At 31.6% G+C, this 21102-nt stretch overlaps 1 protein-coding gene across 2 annotated transcripts; it reads right to left on the minus strand.

Annotated features, from left to right (window-relative positions):
* Nucleotides 1-3060: 3060 nt before the first annotated feature.
* Nucleotides 3061-20088, minus strand: LOC119833915 (delta-1-pyrroline-5-carboxylate synthase). 2 transcript variants are annotated; one of them, XM_038358147.1, is made up of 10 exons: nucleotides 19817-20088; nucleotides 12495-12671; nucleotides 11970-12113; nucleotides 9674-9781; nucleotides 7807-7977; nucleotides 6101-6289; nucleotides 5622-5814; nucleotides 4425-5429; nucleotides 3529-3666; nucleotides 3061-3267 (listed from the first exon to the last, which is right to left on the minus strand). In XM_038358147.1, exons 1-10 carry the CDS (start codon nucleotides 19934-19936, stop codon nucleotides 3146-3148), a joined length of 2367 nt encoding a protein of 788 aa, XP_038214075.1. In that variant the 5' UTR covers nucleotides 19937-20088; the 3' UTR covers nucleotides 3061-3145. The 2 variants fall into 2 exon arrangements, with proteins under 2 accessions (XP_038214075.1, XP_038214076.1); XM_038358148.1 differs by lacking the exon at nucleotides 19817-20088 and adding an exon at nucleotides 17275-17394.
* Nucleotides 20089-21102: the final 1014 nt, after the last annotated feature.

The raw sequence follows: 21102 nt of genomic DNA on the forward strand, positions 1-21102 counted from the left end.
TACACTTAGAAGTCAGTTCCTGGTTCCCTGCGGGATTTGTTGCCAAATGTGTTTCACGTCTATTTTGCCGATCGATATTCTTCGCATATAAGTATAAAGTTCTATGCTGTATAATTGTTTCCTCTTATAGTTTTTAACTGGACCTCAGATCTGGACCTCAATTGTAACGTTCAGATCCTAACTATTGTTTTAAGGATATGATCACAAAGTCAAATTATGAATGAGCTGCGGTTTCACCCACGTAAGTCCGTATCCCATAGGAATATCGGGAAAAAAAGTAGCCTATATGTTATTCTAGTTGTCCAGCAGCCAGCTACCAAATTTCATTCAACACACACACATCCTAACAAACTTTCACATTTATAATATTAGTAGGTTTTGTGTATAAATAATTTGCTTTAAAAAACGTAATTTATTTACACAAAAAGAAACATATTTAAAAATTAAACATTAAACAAGTCTTTTTTATATTGGATTCATATATGTAATTAAACAAACCCGTAACCTTTTATATTATGATATAGGTATATTATTTATTAGAAAACTCAAAACATTTAATTTGTCAAGTATATGTGCTACTTCAAAGTATAATGAGGATTTATAAAACTTTTGCAGCATGATATAGGAAATTGCCGTCTTTGAAAGATTATCCGTCATGCTTCCAGTTAAAATTAGATGATAATGAGAAGCCAGAATGCGAAGCCTTGTTAACTTACGCAAAGTTTAATCGAAATACGTCCTTTGTATATATTAAAAGTAGGCTTATAAACACCTGGTTCTGTCGAGAAATTAAATCCTCCAAACGTTTCCTCAGCTGATACTTAAACATATTTTCTATGATTTCACTGAATGGTTTTCTTTAAGATTTGTTTGATACTCGTAAGTTGCCTACTAGTTTCTATAAATTAGAAAAATCTGAGTGAGATCTTGTTTCCCTCGAGTAATATGGAATTTGCAGGGTCGAAACAATAAATTGTACGGTAAATATTGTAAAATTAGAAATATAATATAAAAATAACCAGATCATTTTGTACATGATATCTTTTAAAACAGAGATGTTGCTATGCAATGTGGATGTGTCATAGACAGCAATCATATTGGTAAATAATTTTGTTATTCGTTAGTTCGTAGAAACTACCTGACAGATTTTGGGAATACTTTATGTGGTGATAGACCAATTAGCTTCTAGTTTTAGGCTACATGATTAAAAAAAATTGCGAGGCTAAAATTACATGAAGTATGCAAAAAATCCTAATGCCACTTCTTCGAAATTACAGGAAGTTAAAAAATTTAGTAGGCCACGCGAGCAAAGGCGCGGGCGGAAATCTAGATAATCTATTTATTACAAACAAAGTGTAACGTCAACCTGTAGCTTTGATATAGTACAGTTCTATAATTTTAGTACTTACTGTATGCTATTAATAATAATTACTCTAATATTGAAACGTTTACAATAATAGGTTTCACACTTCGTACGTCACGCTGTCGCCAGAAGATTCCGTCGTAAATGGTGGAAGGCTAATGAAGCCCATTTGTGCCGAACCATAATGGATCTAGGATATCATTTATTAGTTTATTAGCCAATAAGCCTTCATATCGAATAATATAATTTAATGCAAATTTGATATGATAGGAATTTGTCTGAACAAAATATTTATTATATATCAAACTACTATTGTCATTAGTAATGAATTGTTAGTTTTGTATTTTATCTTAGAATTATTAGTATTTTGTCAGGTATATATATACTCTTGATACTTCAAAAGTATAATCTTTACATATCTACATGCAATAATCCAAAACAATTGAATAGAAATCGTAACTTAGCGAAACGATAACAATGTGAACATTCGTTCATTTTTATTCACGTCTCAAACACACGCGCCGTTATATGCAGCAATAAAACTTAAAACGGTGCTTTTACATCAAAGCTTACGAATAACACTCACTGCTTCTTTGATTGTGAAAATTTTATTTACTTGCTATATTCTTACGTTAAATCGTGAATGTTGTTTGCGGATAAAAATACACTACGTTGGAAAATCCAAACGTTTTCCCATATACGTGGGTAAATGAGAACCTTTACTTTCACAGTTATATACAGTTTACATTTGTTTATATTGTCGAAATTGTGTAGATTTTATCTATTCATTATCATGGAATTCGTCTTGTCGCTCTACAAATTAAAGGTTATTGTTAAGCAAAACCAATCCGAGTGAATATTTTAATGTCTCTCGATTGTTTGTATTCCCATTGTCTTGCATTGTCTCCGGTATTTATGATTGTGCCATAATTTAACGGCTTGAATTGAATTGAAAGCTTACTTTTGGGGAATTAATATTTGATACTGCTTTCATCAATTGGTATCTATCGAGTTAACTGTATAGAGTAAGTAACGAGTTTTTACCGATGCGTCTCGGTATAAACGACATTCCAAATCGCTGGTAGCATTACAAAAATAATTGTAAAATTTAACATTAGTTAAAAGTTTTTTCAGTTTGAATTTGAGGTAGGGAAATATGAAATTAAAATAATACTTCATGCGAATTTGTTCTATTGTCTGTATAATATAGATCATAAATCACACTTTTATTATATTATCTAAAAATATAAAATTTCAATATCAATTCTCACATTAAACACACTTATATATTACTCATCATCATCAGCCCATATATGTTCCCACTGCTGGGACACAGGCCTCCTATGAGGGTTCAGGCCATAATCCACCACGCTGGCCAAGTGCGGGTTGGCAGATGTCACATGTCGTCGAACTTATAATTCTTGGACATGCCGGTTTCCTCACGATGTTTTCCTTCACCGTTTAAGCAGTAGTGATGTTATCCACATGCGCAGATAAATTGAAAAATCAATTTATTTCCTGCACGCTCGCCCGGTCTCGAACCCCGACTTATCGATTTTGAAGTCCGAGATTCCCGAGGAGCCACCACTGCTTTAATATTTTATATATTACTATATCTACCTAAATCCTACTCCAATATATTTTCAAGAACATCACAAATTCATTTTTTAATAATGTCAATATTCATATATTTTTTATTTATAATTACAGCTACTTTACTAATGCAAGATATATTATCTAGTTTCGATTGCCGTACAATAGTTTCTTGATGAAGCGTATGAGTCAATTCGTAGGCAGAGTTTCGTGCAACCACTGCCGCTTGCCCTCGTTAAACTCTGCCGCGGTGTGGTCCGTGCCTTCTAGAATCCATTTTGTTGTTAACAGACCTTCCACTCCCACGGGGCCTGAATTAAAGAAATTATTTTTATAAGTAACAAAATAAGAGTAATAATTTTAGAATAAATTTTCCGATTTTCAAATTATTTATTACTTATTTACTCCTATAAGACCGCTCTGTTCTGGACCTTTCTGATTTAAGACCGTTCTGGCGCTCCAAGCGTCACATGTATTCACACATTTTCAGTACTTACATAACTTAACACATTAAAAAACAAGATTTTAGGTACATCCATTAAAAAAAACTTTAAAACATCAATATACATTACCTCTAGCGTGTATTCTGGCAGTAGAGATGCCGACTTCAGCGCCAAGCCCGAAGCGGAACCCGTCAGCAAAGCGAGACGACACGTTGTGGAACACGCACGCGCTGTCCACCGAGCTGAGGAAACGTTTCGCTGTGCTCTCTGGAAACATTTGAAATTAGAAGCATTTGAAATTCGAATTCCTTGTTCCTGCGTTGTTGTACATAATTGGGGATATAATAAGGAATAGAATGTAAAATGATAACTGAAGTAATGAAATAGAAACATTAGACTAGTAGGAATCCTGTGTCGCTGTAGATCGAACAATTACAAATAATGATTATGAAATCAGTATAAACGACAATATTAAACAAAGTAAATCATCATGATTAAAAAGAAAAAAGCTATCTTTATAGTACTTGATATAGCAATCAAATTTTAATTTATCTTGTAGAATAGATTTTTCAAAACGCTGATAAAATAGCTACCTCACTAATTGGTTCTAGCAAAGACAAGTAATAGTACTTTGAAGTCAGTTCTGTACATAATTTTCTTATAAATAAATATATGGGCATTAAATAAGAGTAAATAAACGTCGCAAATTTAATCTCTTAAAGCAAGCAAACTTTTATGAACGGAAATATAAACTTAAACGACAATGAAACTAGAATGTATGAAAGCCGTAAAAACTGTCGCTATGGCGAGTCTACTCCTTTATTGTCGACAGATGGCCAAAAGATTTTTTAACTAGTTGTACAGTCTAGTTTATCAGTTATACATGTATTAATATATACTTAGCTTTGAAATCTGAATATTTAGTTCAATATTCCATAGTTAATTCTAAAACTACTATCCTAAAAGCTCATACTCAGTTAATCACTAAATCCCCTATGTATGCATAATAATTAACAGCGTCTTACCGTTCTCCGTAACAACAACATCAGTATGCGAGCTGCCGAACTTATGAATATGATCGATCGCCTCATCCATATCCTTAACAAGTTCGATACAACATTCCAAAGCTCCGTACTCGTGTCGCATACTCCTCGCTGGCGGCGGACCAAAAGTTAAATGACTCGATAATTTCGGCCCAGCATTGATCTTCACACCTTCGTTCTTCAACATACTACAAATATCCGAAAACAAATTGCCCGATAAGTGATCTTCATGAACCAATAGCGTTTCCATCGCATTACACGCCGCTGGGTAATCGCATTTCGCGTCTCGAACTATTTTCAATGCTTTGGACGGATCCGCGTCCTTATCGACGTATACGTGGCATATTCCTTCAGCGTGACCTAACACGGGAATGTGTTGTGATTGCTTTTGTATGCTTCGAACTAAGTCCGATGATCCGCGAGGGATTATGAGGTCAATATGTTTTTCCATCGATAGCAAGTCGCTGATTTCTTCTCGAGTTGAGACAAGAGATATCGCGTCTTGGGCTCCAACTGTTTGCAGTGCTTCTTTAACTAGCTCCATTAGCGCTTTATTTGAATACGCGGCTTCCTTCCCACCCTTTAAAAGCAAACCATTTGCTGAAGCCATTGCCAAAGCTGCAACTTGGGGTAATGAATCTGGTCTAGATTCGAAAATGACCAGTAGAACTCCAATTGGGACGGTCACTTGACGAAGCATAAGGTTTTCGGCTAATTTGGTTTTTCGTAAGACTCTTCCAACATTTTCATAACTTGAATCGGCGATTTGTTTCAATCCTATTGAGAGAGTTTTCAATTTTCCAGGACTCAACGCCAGGCGATTTAGAAGTGGCTCCGCTAAACCACCTTTGGTAGCCTCTTCTAAGTCTTTGGAATTAGCTTCGAGTATTACATCTTTTTTGTCAAGAAGTAGGTCTGCTAACGAATGTATAGCCGAGGCTCGGTCAGCTGGTGTCAGTTGTTGTAACACTCTGCTGCCAGAACGAGCTAAAATAAAACACATTATTCTTGGATGAGTAGAGATTTTCAGATCTTTTACGGTATTATCATTTTTCTTTTTTTTTAAGAAATAAAATTTTAATTCAAGTATGTTATGAAAATCATCAATACATTATCAATTTTTTTATTAATTATTAGAAACACCTCTATTCTGCATCATATTTCATAGAAAACACTTACCATTTTCAGCTAAAACATCAACAGAAGTAGATGACGTAGTGGGACTGTCCGTAAAGAACGTGCCAACCTTTCTTCCACTGATAATTGTTTTAATAGCTTTTTCTTGCATTCCATTACAAATAACAACGCTGACACCTCGCGCCATCGCCCACGTAGCTGCGTTTACTTTAGAATCCATTCCCCCTGTCCCTACCTGAGATTATTTCATTCATCTTATTGTAAATATTTGCGACAAACACACAAAACAAAAGCAATAAATTTAATATTCGGCACCGTTTATTAAAACCTAAATTGAAATTCCGAACCGCGCCAATGTAAATACAAAACCAAAGGTATTTAATAAAGAATGAACGTTATTATGGTCGTTAGAGACATACAAATTCAAATCAAAATATCGAAGCGTAATTAATATCTTTTTTTTACGATACACATTATTTCAATTAAAACACAATTTAAAAACAATTCAATCGTAACCAAACCTTCGATTTCTGACCAAACTGGACTTGGTCACGATCTTTAGAAGTATAAGTGTGCATCATTCGAGCACCATCCTCCCAGGGTGGCTTATTGTAAATGCCGTCCACATCTGACATCATAATGAGCAAGTCTGATTGGATCTCGGCAGCTAATAAAGCTGATAGACTGTCATTATCCTTTATACCGATACCCTAAAACATATGACAATGGATACAAATTTGTCCACTTGATTAGATACTATAAATATTGGCGAAATGGGCAATCTGTTTTGAAAACAAACATTATGTTAATGATACCTACACATAGTATATATCCCTGACGAGCAATGTTTAATGTTTTCTCACAAATGAAAGTTATACTTATCTTGATTGTCTGAATTATTTGTCATGAATATAATGAAATCAGATAGTTATAGTTAATAGCTCAAGTGATAACATTGTATCAAGAAACTTTCGGATGGTTACATTAAATTTCTAAACACGACTAAACATTTTCAGCTGTTTTCTTATTGTCCCAGACTGAACCGGAGGTAGCTAAAACACGATAATAAAATCTTACAAAGAGAAGTCTTCAAGGCACGTCTGGAGGAAGCTTGAGTGTCCATTAGGGTTTAGCATAACGTTCGAATGGCATCATAACGGAGGGAAAGCATCTTGTCGTAACAGTAAACTTTCATCTCACAGTCAGGATTTTACGCATTTACCTTGTCCCATTGAGTTTACAATATCATGTTTCCTTTATAAATTAGTATTTGATTTTATTGTTTTGTACGCGTCCTTTTTGTTTCGGTTAAAACAAATAAGCTCAATGCTACAATGTAGATTTTATATTTTTCTTTTTAATATCTACGCTGATTTCATTGTTAACAATAAAGAAAATGTTATATGTAGGAAAATATTCTTATTTAAATTGCGTTTTCTTCAACACTAGATACGTTAATGTAATTAACATTAATCCAATTCATTGTTGCAATACGCCGCGTCCATTAGCCACGAGAATATAATCCGCCACCTAAGTAAATGTATTCTGAACCGGTTAAATTAATGAATAATTATGAGAAGATTAAGTTTGTTAGCGGCGGGATAAAATATACAGTCATATTTCCAATAGAACGTTTCTCATATAAACAAAAGTACGATTTTAAAACCATATTTTTTTCTATATACTAGGTACCAAGCAAGTAAGCAGTGAGTGGTATGCACAGATTTTGACTACTTTTACTACCTACTATTACGGGAATTAGTAAAATAATTGCTTTTATTAAATATTTAATGTTTTCTCGCCTACTGTGTATTTGTTTGGAGTATTGTTTAGTTACAAGAAATAAATAGCGTGATGATGACGTAAGCAAGATTCGTGTCATATTAATTAACTATGAATTGTATAGAGGATAATTTAATTAACTTGTTTACAGGCGTGCGATTATACTGCACTGCTGTATATATTTTAGTTCATAAACATAAGTGAAAAAGCACCTACAAAAAAGAGTAGACAAATGAAAATTTAATTTGAATAGAAATAATTAAAGTTTACATCTTATATAGGAATAATGATTATTCTAGTGAGCCAATTACAATATGAGATTTGATAACTGTTAAAGATAACACGCTACGCTAAGAGCGTAGACTTTTTACAAGTAAACAAAGTTATGAAACCAGTCCTAAATAAATATTATTTTTTCTAGAAACTTCTATTACCAGTCAATTACCTTTTTCCCGGTCCCAGGAACAACGGTATCGTCGTGTATGTACATAGGCGGACTGACCGCGTCGTTAGTATTCACAATTGGCACTATGTTAAGCGATATTAACTCGGATAGTGTGCAGAACAAATTCTTCCTTGTTTCCTCATTATAGAAGTCTGGCTTGGTTACTAACACCTGAAAATATTATTCGTCTATTTGTATAACATTATTATTTTCATGTACGAGACTTATTATCTCTCGCCTGCTTTCACTCAAATCTGCACCTAACTGTGATTTATTTGTAATGTTCATTGCGAGAAAGCTAGGTGACGCGTGGAAGTGATTTTCTTTGTATGTAATAAAAATCTAACTTTTATCAATTTTCAATAACAACTCACGAATACATTTATGTTAATTCGACGATTCGTCAACCTTTCCTCTTTAATTAACAATTAACACAGTAATAATAAAAACTCTGACTACTTATACAACTTATCTAAAAAGACAGAACATATTTTATAAACCTTGCTACATATTTCAATGCTATATTTAACTACAGAAGGCGTTATTTAGCTTGCTAAAGTAATAATTAATAATAATTCATTTCATGAAAGGATAACTTTATCAAACATCTTAGACTTCTTAGTAAAGCTTTTATTTATTGCTTATATAACTACCACGTTTTCAAAAATCTTCGAAGCTATAAAATAAAAGTTGATTTACAGGAAAACTCAATACTATGAAGCGAAAGAAGTATTTTATTTCTTTAGACGCCGTGAAATGTTATAAGTTAACTTTAAAATTAACTCCGTTTCAAAATATTTGCAGTTTGCAGACTAAAGAGAATTTCATTCTTACTGCACTAATTCCTAGTGGCGGAAATTGCTTCACATTTAAGTAGTTTCTTTGTAGTTTAAGTAATACACAGTGGGACAGACGCAGTAATGTATCAACGTAAGTCGACCGATATTAAAATAGTTTCGTTCTTACTAAACTGCATAATTTATCACCGGGACAAGACAGAAAAAGGGAACAGATCTTTGTACTGTTCCCCTTTGAATTGCAACTATATTAAAAAGCAAGATGAATGATTCTAACTTTTTGAAACAATTGAATTCATTATCTATTTATCTGGTATTATTATGTTTTACTTAAAAAAATAAAGTTGACGATGTAACTAATGTATATTAGGAGCTTAATTTAATTATTTAAGAGTTGCGATGCAATATATTTACACCCAATACATAGACATATAATTTTCAATTCATTATCCATCTGAAGTAAACATTTTTCATTTAAGAGATCACACATTTAGTCGGTTATCAAGATGATTTGTTAATTAGTGCCAATTAATAAAAAAATAACATCATTATGAACAGCAAATGAAAAAACTAAATCAGTCAGCCTATTAATTACTTACAAAAATGGTTTTGGGATGTTTTTTAACACTTAATTAAAACCGTTTGTGAAATTGTTCTAATTATAGCGAGTAAATTCATTAGTTAATGACTGCTTGTTGAAACTCGAGGTAGTCAATTTACTGTGATAATTGTGAGTGAAAATTGCCTCTGTATACGATTGCCTAAACTTCATGAAAGTTGTCATAATATTATTATAAACATAATCGAAAAAAAATATTATTCATCTACATAAAGACAGTGAATACGAACTAAAAATTTATGTAAGAAAAGGTATATTTAAAATAAAATTATTATAATTATAGATATTATGTCGTTTTCATTGTTTAAGCTAGATTAGCATGTATAAATACTAGACGGATATAATCATACACAAAATGAAGCAAATAAATATAATCAACAGTAAGTCACGCATTTATCAAGGAAAAACACAGTAAAAGCACAAAAATCACCGTAACAATAGCAAAACTCACCTGGGCAATTTTAACGTTATACTGTGAAAACATGGCGTCGTACATTGCCATGAGCTCTGATTGGCCAACGGCCGCCGCCGCCCGCGGGTCCAATATACTACCCGCGTCCTGTAAAAACATGAGTATATTTGTTCCTAACCTTCCTGGAGTTCGGAAAGTGTTATTGGGAAACACGGAAAAAAGTTTCTTTTTTAGCAGTTGCAATTGTTTTTTCATTTTGCGGTATATGATTCGCACCAGGCCCTTAGTCTAGATGGTAAGTACATATTGATGGAACGAAAACGCCGTGTAAGCTATGAACTATAGGTACTATAATGTATTCGATTATCGTCTTTTGTTTAAAAATCGTGATGGAGTCATAAGTATAGTAGATATTTTCAAATCCTTAGAATTGTGGGAGTCGAGCACGCTTCGGCACGAATTGGGCCAGCTCGCACCGGGGAAGTACCACACCCCCACAGAAAATCGGCGTGAAATAGTGGCATGCCACTGTGTTTCGTACGGTGAGTGGGGGAGCCGGAGGCCCGTTTCCTTTGCCTTACCCGTCCCAGTCCATTCCTCATTTCCAGTCGTTAATCCATTCCTTTTCCCTTATCCCAAAAAAGAGGGCAGCGCATTCGCAGAGGCCCAACCTTTGCGAATGTTCATGGGCGGTGGTGATTGCTTACCATCAGGCGAACCACTACCTCAGTTGCCCGCTATGACATAAAAAAAAGAAAAAAAATGACTTAAATTTTACAGTGATTTATTTTTGCACCTCTGTGTTTTATGTTTATACACATAATGAGATTACGATTATATATTATTAAATAAGAGCCACAAGAGATTGCAATCGTGCATAAGAAGAATTATTAATGATACTAATATCACTACTAGCAATTAACACAACTTCCATTTTTATAAGTCCCAGTAAAATTTTCAAATCCAATTACAATTTGATTAGTGCTCTTTTAATTAAACTGTAAATTTTCAAATGATTTTTTCTTACAATTTAACGCTCTGGTTTTAGTGGTTTTGTAATCTCACGGGGACACTATATAATGATATTGTAACAATGGAGTTGGCAGCGGGAGAAGTCGAACGTTCATACTGATCAATGTCCTCTTCTTTTCAAGTTAGAAAAGTACCAGTCAGAAACGGCCTCGTAATTTGATGACTAGTGAAATTCAAAATATAATTGCCTTTTTAATTTCATCGTAATGCTCCCGTGAGGTTACACTTAAACCAAGTCGCTTAATTAAAAAAAAATAATAAATTGATTGACAGTCTATCGTTTACTTATATAATATTGCTAGTGAAATTGTAACATCACAGCTCTGACAATTTACCTATACATATATATGTTATATATTAAAGAGCGTTCACCATTAACTGCTGAAGCGGCATTATTCAAATTGAAACAATTAGTTCCTGAATGCTGATTACCAAACGCTAATATTCTGCTATTGTGAACTCAATTGATTTGTGTACAATCTTACAAAACATTTGGTATTCGAATGATCAAACATACTTATACTAATTGGTCAAACTATCACGGTTTCGGTTCTTAGAGTCGGACTCGTCACACCAAGGCTTCCGTACAAATAAGCTAAAGTGCATTAGCAAATAATTTGGAAACCCATCCAATTTGAGACTGTACAAACCGTTGTTGTTTTTTTATTAGATATTATGCTTAGGTGTTGATGGATTTCTATTATCCATTCGTGATCGTGAATGCAATAGACTTGTGTAGTACAACTCCATTTAATACAGACATATAAACTTTAAAAACTGAAAATGGTTCACAACAATTTGATTATATTTTATATTCACGTTTATTGAGAGAAGTTCTTTATTAATATATACAGTTTCAGAATTGAATGAATATAACAACCGCATTCACATTGCGTTTCGTGATTTTTAAAAATTCAACGTGAAACAAAACCAGATATTTGATTAATATTTACAATTATTACAATACATTTTGGCGTATACTCGAGTTTTATACACCTAGAAATAACAATATTCCATAGTAAAATATTCTAGAATTTTTTTTCATAGTGTTAGAGTTTATGAATTACTAGCTGCGCCCCGCGGTTTCACTCGAGGAAGTCCGTATCCCGTGGGAATATCGGGATAAAAAGTTGCCTATATGTTATTCCAATTGTCCAGCTGTCTACGTACTAAATTTCATTGCATACGGTTCAGTGGTTTTTGCTTGAAAGAGCAACAAACACACACACATCCTAACAAACTTTCGCATTTATAATTTTAGTAGGATTTACAATGGGGTATAATTTAAATTTGTTTAAGTTACCTCTCTAGTGTGGTCACTTGGGGAAAGTGTTTCTCTCATAGACAAGGACATGAGCAGTTCTTGAGTGAGCTTTTGTCTCCCAAACGCGACAGCACCGCTTGTTACCATAATACACTCTCGACCCTCGTGGTGACATTCTGCCACCTATATCATAATTTTAAAGCATTTATTTAACCATTACTTTTTCCACGATAAACTGCTGAACTGAACTGATCTTGCATCAATGGATGTGCGCAAGTCAGAACACGACTCATTCTAATATGGGCTACCTAGTAGATAACCTTTCTTAATCATTTAATCAGCATTGAAATTTCATGGAAAAGAATACAATGAGATACGAAACATAGACAAGCAGATTTAACATAGATTTTGAGCAGTATAATACTAGTTAGCAACCAAAGCTAAGCTGAAGAAGTTGAAAAACATCATATTTCTACTCATACAATGAATTTTCAAAAATCCTACCCTTAATCAGAATATTTGTTGTAAAGAAATAACTGTTGAAATATGATACGGAATAATTACCTGTTCAATAATAGAAGCCAATCGCCCCAAAGCAAGGCCGTTTCCATCTTCTCTTGTGATAACTGCACTGCCAAGCTTAACGACCAAGCGTCTGGCATATTTCAATTGGGACCTGTCTGAAAATGTGCGTTGTTTACGGTCCGTACTAACTAACCCTCGCTTCTCTACATTTGAACCCTGTAAAAATTAATTTGTGTGTGTTAACTTAATCAGATAAATATTCATATAGAACGCATTATACTATTTTGAGGTAAAATCGCAAAGCGTATTCCTCCGCATAAACATTTATACGTGAAAAAACACAAGTAAAGAGAAAATTGAGAATAAATCTTTTGCTTAAGAATACAAAACATAGAAAGTCCTGCAAATTTTAATCTTCCAACGACATAATCGCCAATGCGTTTAACAAACCAATCATCACATTTTATAAACAAAACTATATGCTTAAGAACAGCCCCAAAATATTTTTATATGACATTGTAATAACTGAACCTAATCCATTACCGTTCTTTTCACAAAAACGTTCTTGAATTGTAATTCAAACTCTTGTTGAAAGCTATTGTACTCGTAATAAGGTATGATTTCTTATAGAGGATTTTTGTAAGTATCGGCCGCTTGTAAAAACGTCCCTTTTCTTTTACGAGCCTATAAAGAGCGGTCTCGAACACTTTATTGGTAACGCGTGCTTACAATATCCCGTAAAAACTTACATGTGCTCGGTTTGAACATAAATATTACGTTATTAATACATATATTAATAATATTATTATGATAATAAAGAAATTCGATATATATAGAGGTGGGTATACAACAACTAAAGCAATATATGTGGATTGTAAGTAAATATAAGAATCTAGTTCCTGGAAAAGTACCCAATTTACTAACGCTATTTTTAGAACTCCCGGGAGTAAATAATCAAACTGAAACAAAGAATTATCCAGTAGCAATCGATTTTTATACAAATTTATCACCTGCTATATATTAGCAACAATTGCAAATTTACAAAGAGAAATTACAATTAACATATCCTTAGTCGGTTACTTTCTACTTTAACCCAATACTATAGATGTAACTATCCATTTAAAAAAAAAATCCCAAATTAAAGATAACGGTAATTCTCCAAATAAAACTTTACAAATTAATAATTCAAGTCATATAATACGGAATTTCTCTTCGAATTTCTTTGATGGAATCATTGAAGTAATATTTTTTCTTAACAAAAACTTGCACCGCCTTGAAATTGTTAAAACTTCACCAATTTTAAAAAGTACCACAGGAGAAGCACAAGCTTTCAAAAAGAAAAGGATTGTCAAAATCGGTTTTTCCTAATAAAAAATTATGATGTTAGAAACATAAAAAAATATGAAAAATGAAGTTAAATTAAGAACCTCCTTCTTTTGTGGAAGACGGTTAAAAATAAAAAAACTTGTCTGTGTACACAAAAGAAAAATGTTATTTAATTTGCCCTTTGCACTATTTCTTTTCCATATTACAGCTTCCCATCGAAAATATATTTGTATAATTTGCGAGTTTATGATGGCATTTCTTCATCTATTTTGGGAAAAATTACATTCCTTTGTGCTCCGGGCCTGACAAAAATATATAAAACATTTAGTATCTATTCAGTTAATGTACTTGATTTGAGTCAATATATTACCTACTTTGTCAGTAAGTTCATACTTTCTTCTTTCAGTATGAACATTGTATTATATAGTAGAAATAATATTATTTCAAAATCAAGAATATTGAAATGGTAATTTTTTTAAGGAGTGATTTTAAATACATATGAAATACATATGAGAAAATTAGAATTGTATTTTTAATATTATTATTTAAATGATAAGATAGAAATAATAATGATAAAAAATATTAATAAGTGTGTGTAAGAATATATTTGTATTGTAGATAAAATTTGATATAGTGTATGTACGTATGTTGTTGCTACAACAATTCCAATACTAACTTTTACTTTCACCGCGAAATGATTATTCGTATATGATAAGTCATGATGTATAGTAACAAATTTATAAATTTGACGCTTATTTTCAATAAAAGCACAATGTGTTATAGATTAAAATATATGCTTGCCATTGCATAAAATACTATTTAAATTGTATAGAGAATAGAATGAATCCTCTTGACTCTAGTATTAATAATAATAAAGGTACACTTAAAGTAACGCCTCATTCAATAAAAACCTCAAAACATCCAACATCAAAATGAAAAATGAAATTTAAGCCGTTAGATACCAAAACAACAACTCTTATGACTTCGTCGGGTATTAAACTCCATCCGTCTAACTTTTATTAATTGAAAGAAAAGAAAATTTCCAATCGTAATTAATTTACGCTTGAGTTTTAAGTAGAAAGGGATGTTAGGAAGATTAATATAACAAAAAGGATCGAAGTTAAATCCGGTCGTGGATTTGAAAACTTGCTAACTTCGCGTATAAAAATTTTTAGAGTTTCTAATGGCACGTCAGACAGGTCTACTTAATCTACGTTTTATTGAAGGAAGTTTAAATTAATAACGCTTAACAAATTAAATGACGAAAATGTTTATAACAGCTCTTAAAATAAAAATATATATAAAAATCACGTTTATAAAACGGCGCCTGGCGGTGAATAACTCTTCAGCCTATGCGGGATAGCAACTACAAACTGTGACAAGTGTTAACCTAAAAGGATGTAATGTCTAGCAGAAAACCCAAAGTTGAAAGAAGAATGAATTAATTAAATAAGCTTCCTTTATATTTTTCATTAGAGGCTTTTTATGATAAAATTCTTCCTCTAAATTCCTTTGTTTCGACTAACGCTGGCTGTTGAGAATTTCCTCGGAACGAAAACCTCTATAAACAATTACATACCGGAAAAATATAAAAAAAAAATGATTTAATAACCAATATTTTCCGTGCTGGTACTTTGTAAATGTTTAAAATAAGTATAGGTATCATTAAGCATGGTGAACGTCACCATGCTTTTGACCAGTTGGGTTGACCAGTGTCTGTGTTAAGCAGTGGTTGCGATTAATTTGCACTAGTGGGTTTACCAGTCTTATTTTTTAGACAAAAAAGTCAGATTTTCTAGCTAGGAAAACTCAATGAAAAAACCTTTTTTACGTCACCGTATCTTATCGTTTCAGTTCACTACTGATTAATCCACCAACAGATCTGCTGAGGGTCGCAGTGCATAATGACACTTAGCCATCTATCAGCCCAGAAGAAATAATTACCGAAATAAGCATTTTTTACATATACACATTAACATTTCAGTTTTATTAATTGTCACTGAATTTCGAACATTATGTTTTAAATATTATGTATTACTAATTGAGCTAGTGTTCTTTAAACAAAGAAATAAATGCGGAAATGCACATTATCTATTAGTACTTCCAAATACAATAAAATCCGACGTAAAACCAATCCTTAAGCAATCTATGATAATGGGATATAGTTTATTGTACAAGATATAGAACAACGTCTGAGTATTATGATATTAATTTATATGAACAAGTTACATATTTACACTTTTAACAAACGTATCTATATAGCTACATATCGTACTCGGTACTCGCGCAAGTAACACGTGCGATAGTAATTGATATGAACCTTGTAACAACCACAACATAGGCATATATACATATATTCTAATATATGTCGTTAAACATTTTATACGGAAATGCACTTATATTGTTTCAAGGCCAAACATATATAATTATATCGACTCTATGTTGATTACTCAATAAATTGGCGCCAATAACGCTTGGCCACAGATAACGTATTCATTTGACATTCGCTGGAGATGTTTTGAAATTTAATAAAGACAGGGGAAAAGAAATTAATGTGTAACAATAATGTGTTACTCATTCATTTATTTAATTTTCGTAATTTGTAGATATTTGTTTTCATTTATCCTAGTCAATAAGAAAACGACGTTGAATTATATGTAAGTAGCATACACATGTTGATTTATAATTTTTTCTTGCTATTAAACTATTGAGATGATGACCTCTAACAGTATCTTGTTTTAATGACATTAACCCACAATCAGACGTTGTGTACCGAGTGGGAAGATAAAATATATACATGTTATACTCAAACAAATACTACTTGTGTTGTGTAATTAGGTAAAATAATATCATTTGGAATATAATATGCTACAGTTATTATATTATGTATGAAAATAATGCAATAAAATTATTATTAGTTTCAATAAAATATAACTATAATTCTAACATGTTATAAAATGTAGCATTTTATAACATGTTAGAATAATTTAATCATCTGTATAAATAGGTGTTTTCCTTACTAGTTAGAACTTACAATATACCTTTTAATATAGTATAAAACAATTACAATAACCTAACTCCGGTCATATTACACGTTTTGTATTCTTTAATCTAAACTAAGTAATATCGTAGAGAGTCAACATAAGTGGAAAGCCAGCAATCCTTGGATCACTGATTTGTAAAATTCTTTTACCACTAAAAAGCCACATTATTTGTAAGGTCAACCTATAGACTTCTGAGGGTTATATTTTTTATTCCAGGTCAGCCTGGGCGAAGCCGGGACAATAGTAATATAACTTATTTGTCGTTTTCCTCAAACCGTAAATTCATAATCGTAAACACCGAGACCGATGCTGCGAGAACGTTTGTATTTTTTGAGGATATTAGTGTATTACATCAAACAATCACTATAATATTAATCGTTTGATGCAATATATTGTAACTAACCAACAACATTTACGCACAAACAAAATTATTGAATATAAGTACTCACCTCTAAACCAGGATTTATTTTACCTAGGGATAACCAATCAACTCCTAAAGTAGAGTAAAATCTCCTTCCATTTGCAAATAAAAGACCACAACGCAACATATTTTTCCAAATTAAAAATTACCTAATTTTTTAATGACGTAAAAAATACGTCTCAACTATTTTATTTCACAAGTTTTTGGTCATAGTAAACACATTTATAAATCGAAAAATAATAATATATAACTGTAGAGAGCAGTTGGCGCGTATTCCAAGTACTTATGATAAACGAAATGAGAGCATTTATCAGCGTTGGTACCACAAAATGAAATGCTGTGTGTTCATTAAAATAATATTAACAAACAAACAAATTAAGTCAAGAGCTTAATTACCTTAAGCTGCAAATTTCTGTTAACATCTCTCTTCTCTCCGAATTCATATTAAAAATTTGATTTTAAGCACTTAACAATTTAAGCCTTATAGCAATACACACCTACAAAAGATTACCTGAACACATACTCTATTTATATTTATTGTTTAAAACAAATGAAAAATACATTTGTGATTTATTCTTAATCTTCAGGAAATCACAGTCGATAAATTGGGTAAGAGGGGCACCTACACCGAATAATGTTATTATAACACATTAAATTATATATTCGATTCAAGAATGATAATTTTGAGTATATAAAGTAATAATAATGAAAATACATTAAAGCATCGTTCGGTATCTTTCCCTAAAAAGTTGGCGTCGTATCCTGTCATAAATAATAATAGAAATTAACATTGGAACTAACTAATACGTTAAATATTTCACTATTGTTATATAAACAGACGAACTGATAAAAATCCCAACAGACAAATAGTCCAGATAGGTTTTCTGTATATATTTCATGGTGAAAAAATTGCGTTGTGGTCGTTTAATCATTTATCGTGATTATGCACAATGCTATTATATATTCGCAGCTAGTAACAATTTAACAAGGCTCAATGAGACACGTGAATGTAACTAGTGCCTGGAATTGGTCTTTCAGACAATTATTCTTTAATATAAGTTCATTGGCAAAAACTGTTCATGATTTATTTGACATTTTATTACCCTCACATTCAGATGTTAAGGTCACAGACATGTTGTGGCCCCATAATGCTCATAAATGGTAATGCCAAAGTCAGGTAATTGCCTGACTCATATAAACAAGCGAGTGAAATATAATCTGTTTTACGTTTGAGTGTGAAAGAGAGGATCAAGCATATTCCTTTTTTGAATACATTATTGTACATGCTAATTACTCTATTAAATCGTTTAAAATTTACATGTCATAGAAAGCACACAAACAAACACACTTTCTTATTTATAATATTAGTAGGGATAGTAAGCATGTATATCTATATTTCAGTTTATACCAATTTTTTATGAAAAGCGTTTTTCCCAAGTGACTCAGTTAAAAATGTTCTGACCGCGGTTTTTATTGAAATATTTTTTTAATAAAAAAAATATTCATAGCGAAGGAATTTTAATATCCTCACCACTCCGCAGATGAATTTAATAAAATCCCCACACAATAGTTTCTGCGTTTTTCAATGAACCAACTGTGCAAATTACCATTTCAGCTATTTCTTATTAGTATTTTTCAATAGATTTCTAATAAAAGAGGAAAAACAAAGGCAATATGTAAGAAAAATTTTAATTCATTTGTTCAGACAATTCCGTTTCTATCTGCCATTTTACTTATCGTTTCAATTTTTTATTCACAAGGACCTTGTTTCGACACCTACCTACATACGACTTACTTTCTACTTACCGGACCGTTCCTTATTGAATTTCAAAAATATTTTTTTATTCATATAGCAGACTTGCTGCAACATCGTTTTTTATCTTTATTTAAAATAGAATAATTCTACGCAGAAGCTGTTTATCAGTATTCATGTGTATTTAACTTAAAATATGCCCATGATTCTATATCTCTAAGGTCGAGGTCTGACTCTGATTGATGTATGAACTTAAGTATTTAACTGCTTTATGAATTACATGAAATTTCTACTACAATTATTACCAACATGAAGAAATATTTAATTGCTAGTTTCTTACATCACAACTACCAATGTTATTTTAATGATTTAAGGATGGACTATATTTAGGTATTTGCTACAATTAGGTATTTGGTCGTTACATTAGTTATCTGCTGAAATATTGGCATAAAATTTTCTCGAAAAGTTCTCGGTATTATCTTATAATATAAAACAATTAAGTAAGTCTCATTTAAAGCCTCGAATGTCTGAATCTATTTGATTAATTTTGAATCTGAAATGTTTTTGAAAGATAAGAAAACATATAACATCAAAAATTGTAGGTACAAAACGGGATTAATTTTTTTTCGAGTCCTCAGTATATATTAAATCCCAACGCTATTAAAGCAAAGATAAAACATGAGTATCTATTGAATTAATTCAATAATTTAATAATATAAGAATTATTGGAAATATTAACTAAAATGTACACTAACGTAGGTTACCAGTTTAAAAAAAATAATGAATGTAAACATTAATAATACGAGCACGAACTCACACTCAAATGTCGACTTTCAACGCTGAAATTTCGTTGAAAAAATCCTGTTAACGGTCGCGCTAAACTTCTTTTCACATAATCAACTTTTAAACATAATTTTGATATTTTACTGATAGTCATTTTTATTGATTTTACAGTTGATCAAGTGAATTTACTTGATGAGAGATAATTTATTATTTGTTTTTATATAATTTCAATTTATAAATTATTTCATACAACAAAGAAACACATAACACATTTCAAATCAATATCAAACTCATAACTGCGACATCTCAACAAGTGACGTTTACTATTAGTAGATATTAGTAGGTACTACAGCTGCGTATCAAGTTTATGATAAAAATATATATCATAATATCTGTTTATTTCCTAGAACATCCGACTCAAAAGCAATAAAGCGTTATGTCCAATTTTTCTTATTAAATCTACAATAGATTGCGAATTATAATATAGTTTTATTAAAGGAATAAAAGCGTTTAATTAAATTCATACTTTCTTTATTATTTTTATTTATTATTCTTGATGTATGATACTATACTTGTATGTATCTAACATTTATATAAGTTCATGTTCGGGTATTGTATGGATTTCCAAGAATATATTAAAGCATGTATGAATATTTGTGAAGCTGATCAAAATAATTAATCATTAGACAAAAATGCATTGCTTTAACGATTAATTCAATAAAGTTCATAATTTATTCAATGAATATAAACAAGTTTAAGTAATAGACATATTTATGTAACACAGTAACTACTTTGTTGAAATTCAATGTTAGTTGTAAGTGGAAGCAAGAAAGAACCACATATTACTTAACTAGCTGCGCCGCGCGGTTTTACCTGCGGACGAAACCACGGGTAGTAGTCAAGTATTTATATAGCTCATGCCTTATATGTAAGCTATAAGCTGATGTATAAACTATATATATCACTGTAAAGGATAATTAGCTAGGTATTTTTCTATTGAAATGATTGACATGATCGATGAAAGTGTTAAAATAGTAACGATTACTGCTCTTATATGTTCCAACCATAAACTTAGGTATATTCGATCTACGTTGTATTTTCACAAATCAATTTTTCTGGAGATAATAATGAATATATAAATTATTTCGTAAAACTCCATCAGATTAAGAATAACATTCATATTGTATTAAAGAAGTCAATTGGACCTTTTGTGAGGAAACATTTCTGGCTTAAGATAATAGAAAAAAATTAACATATGTTTATTTTATTGTAACGCTTTGTAGGAGCATTTACATCGGGAAACGAATCCATCAAAAGCAC

This window comes from Zerene cesonia, chromosome 18 (genome assembly GCF_012273895.1).
Source record: "Zerene cesonia ecotype Mississippi chromosome 18, Zerene_cesonia_1.1, whole genome shotgun sequence".
NCBI classification, from domain to species: Eukaryota; Metazoa; Arthropoda; class Insecta; order Lepidoptera; family Pieridae; genus Zerene; species Zerene cesonia.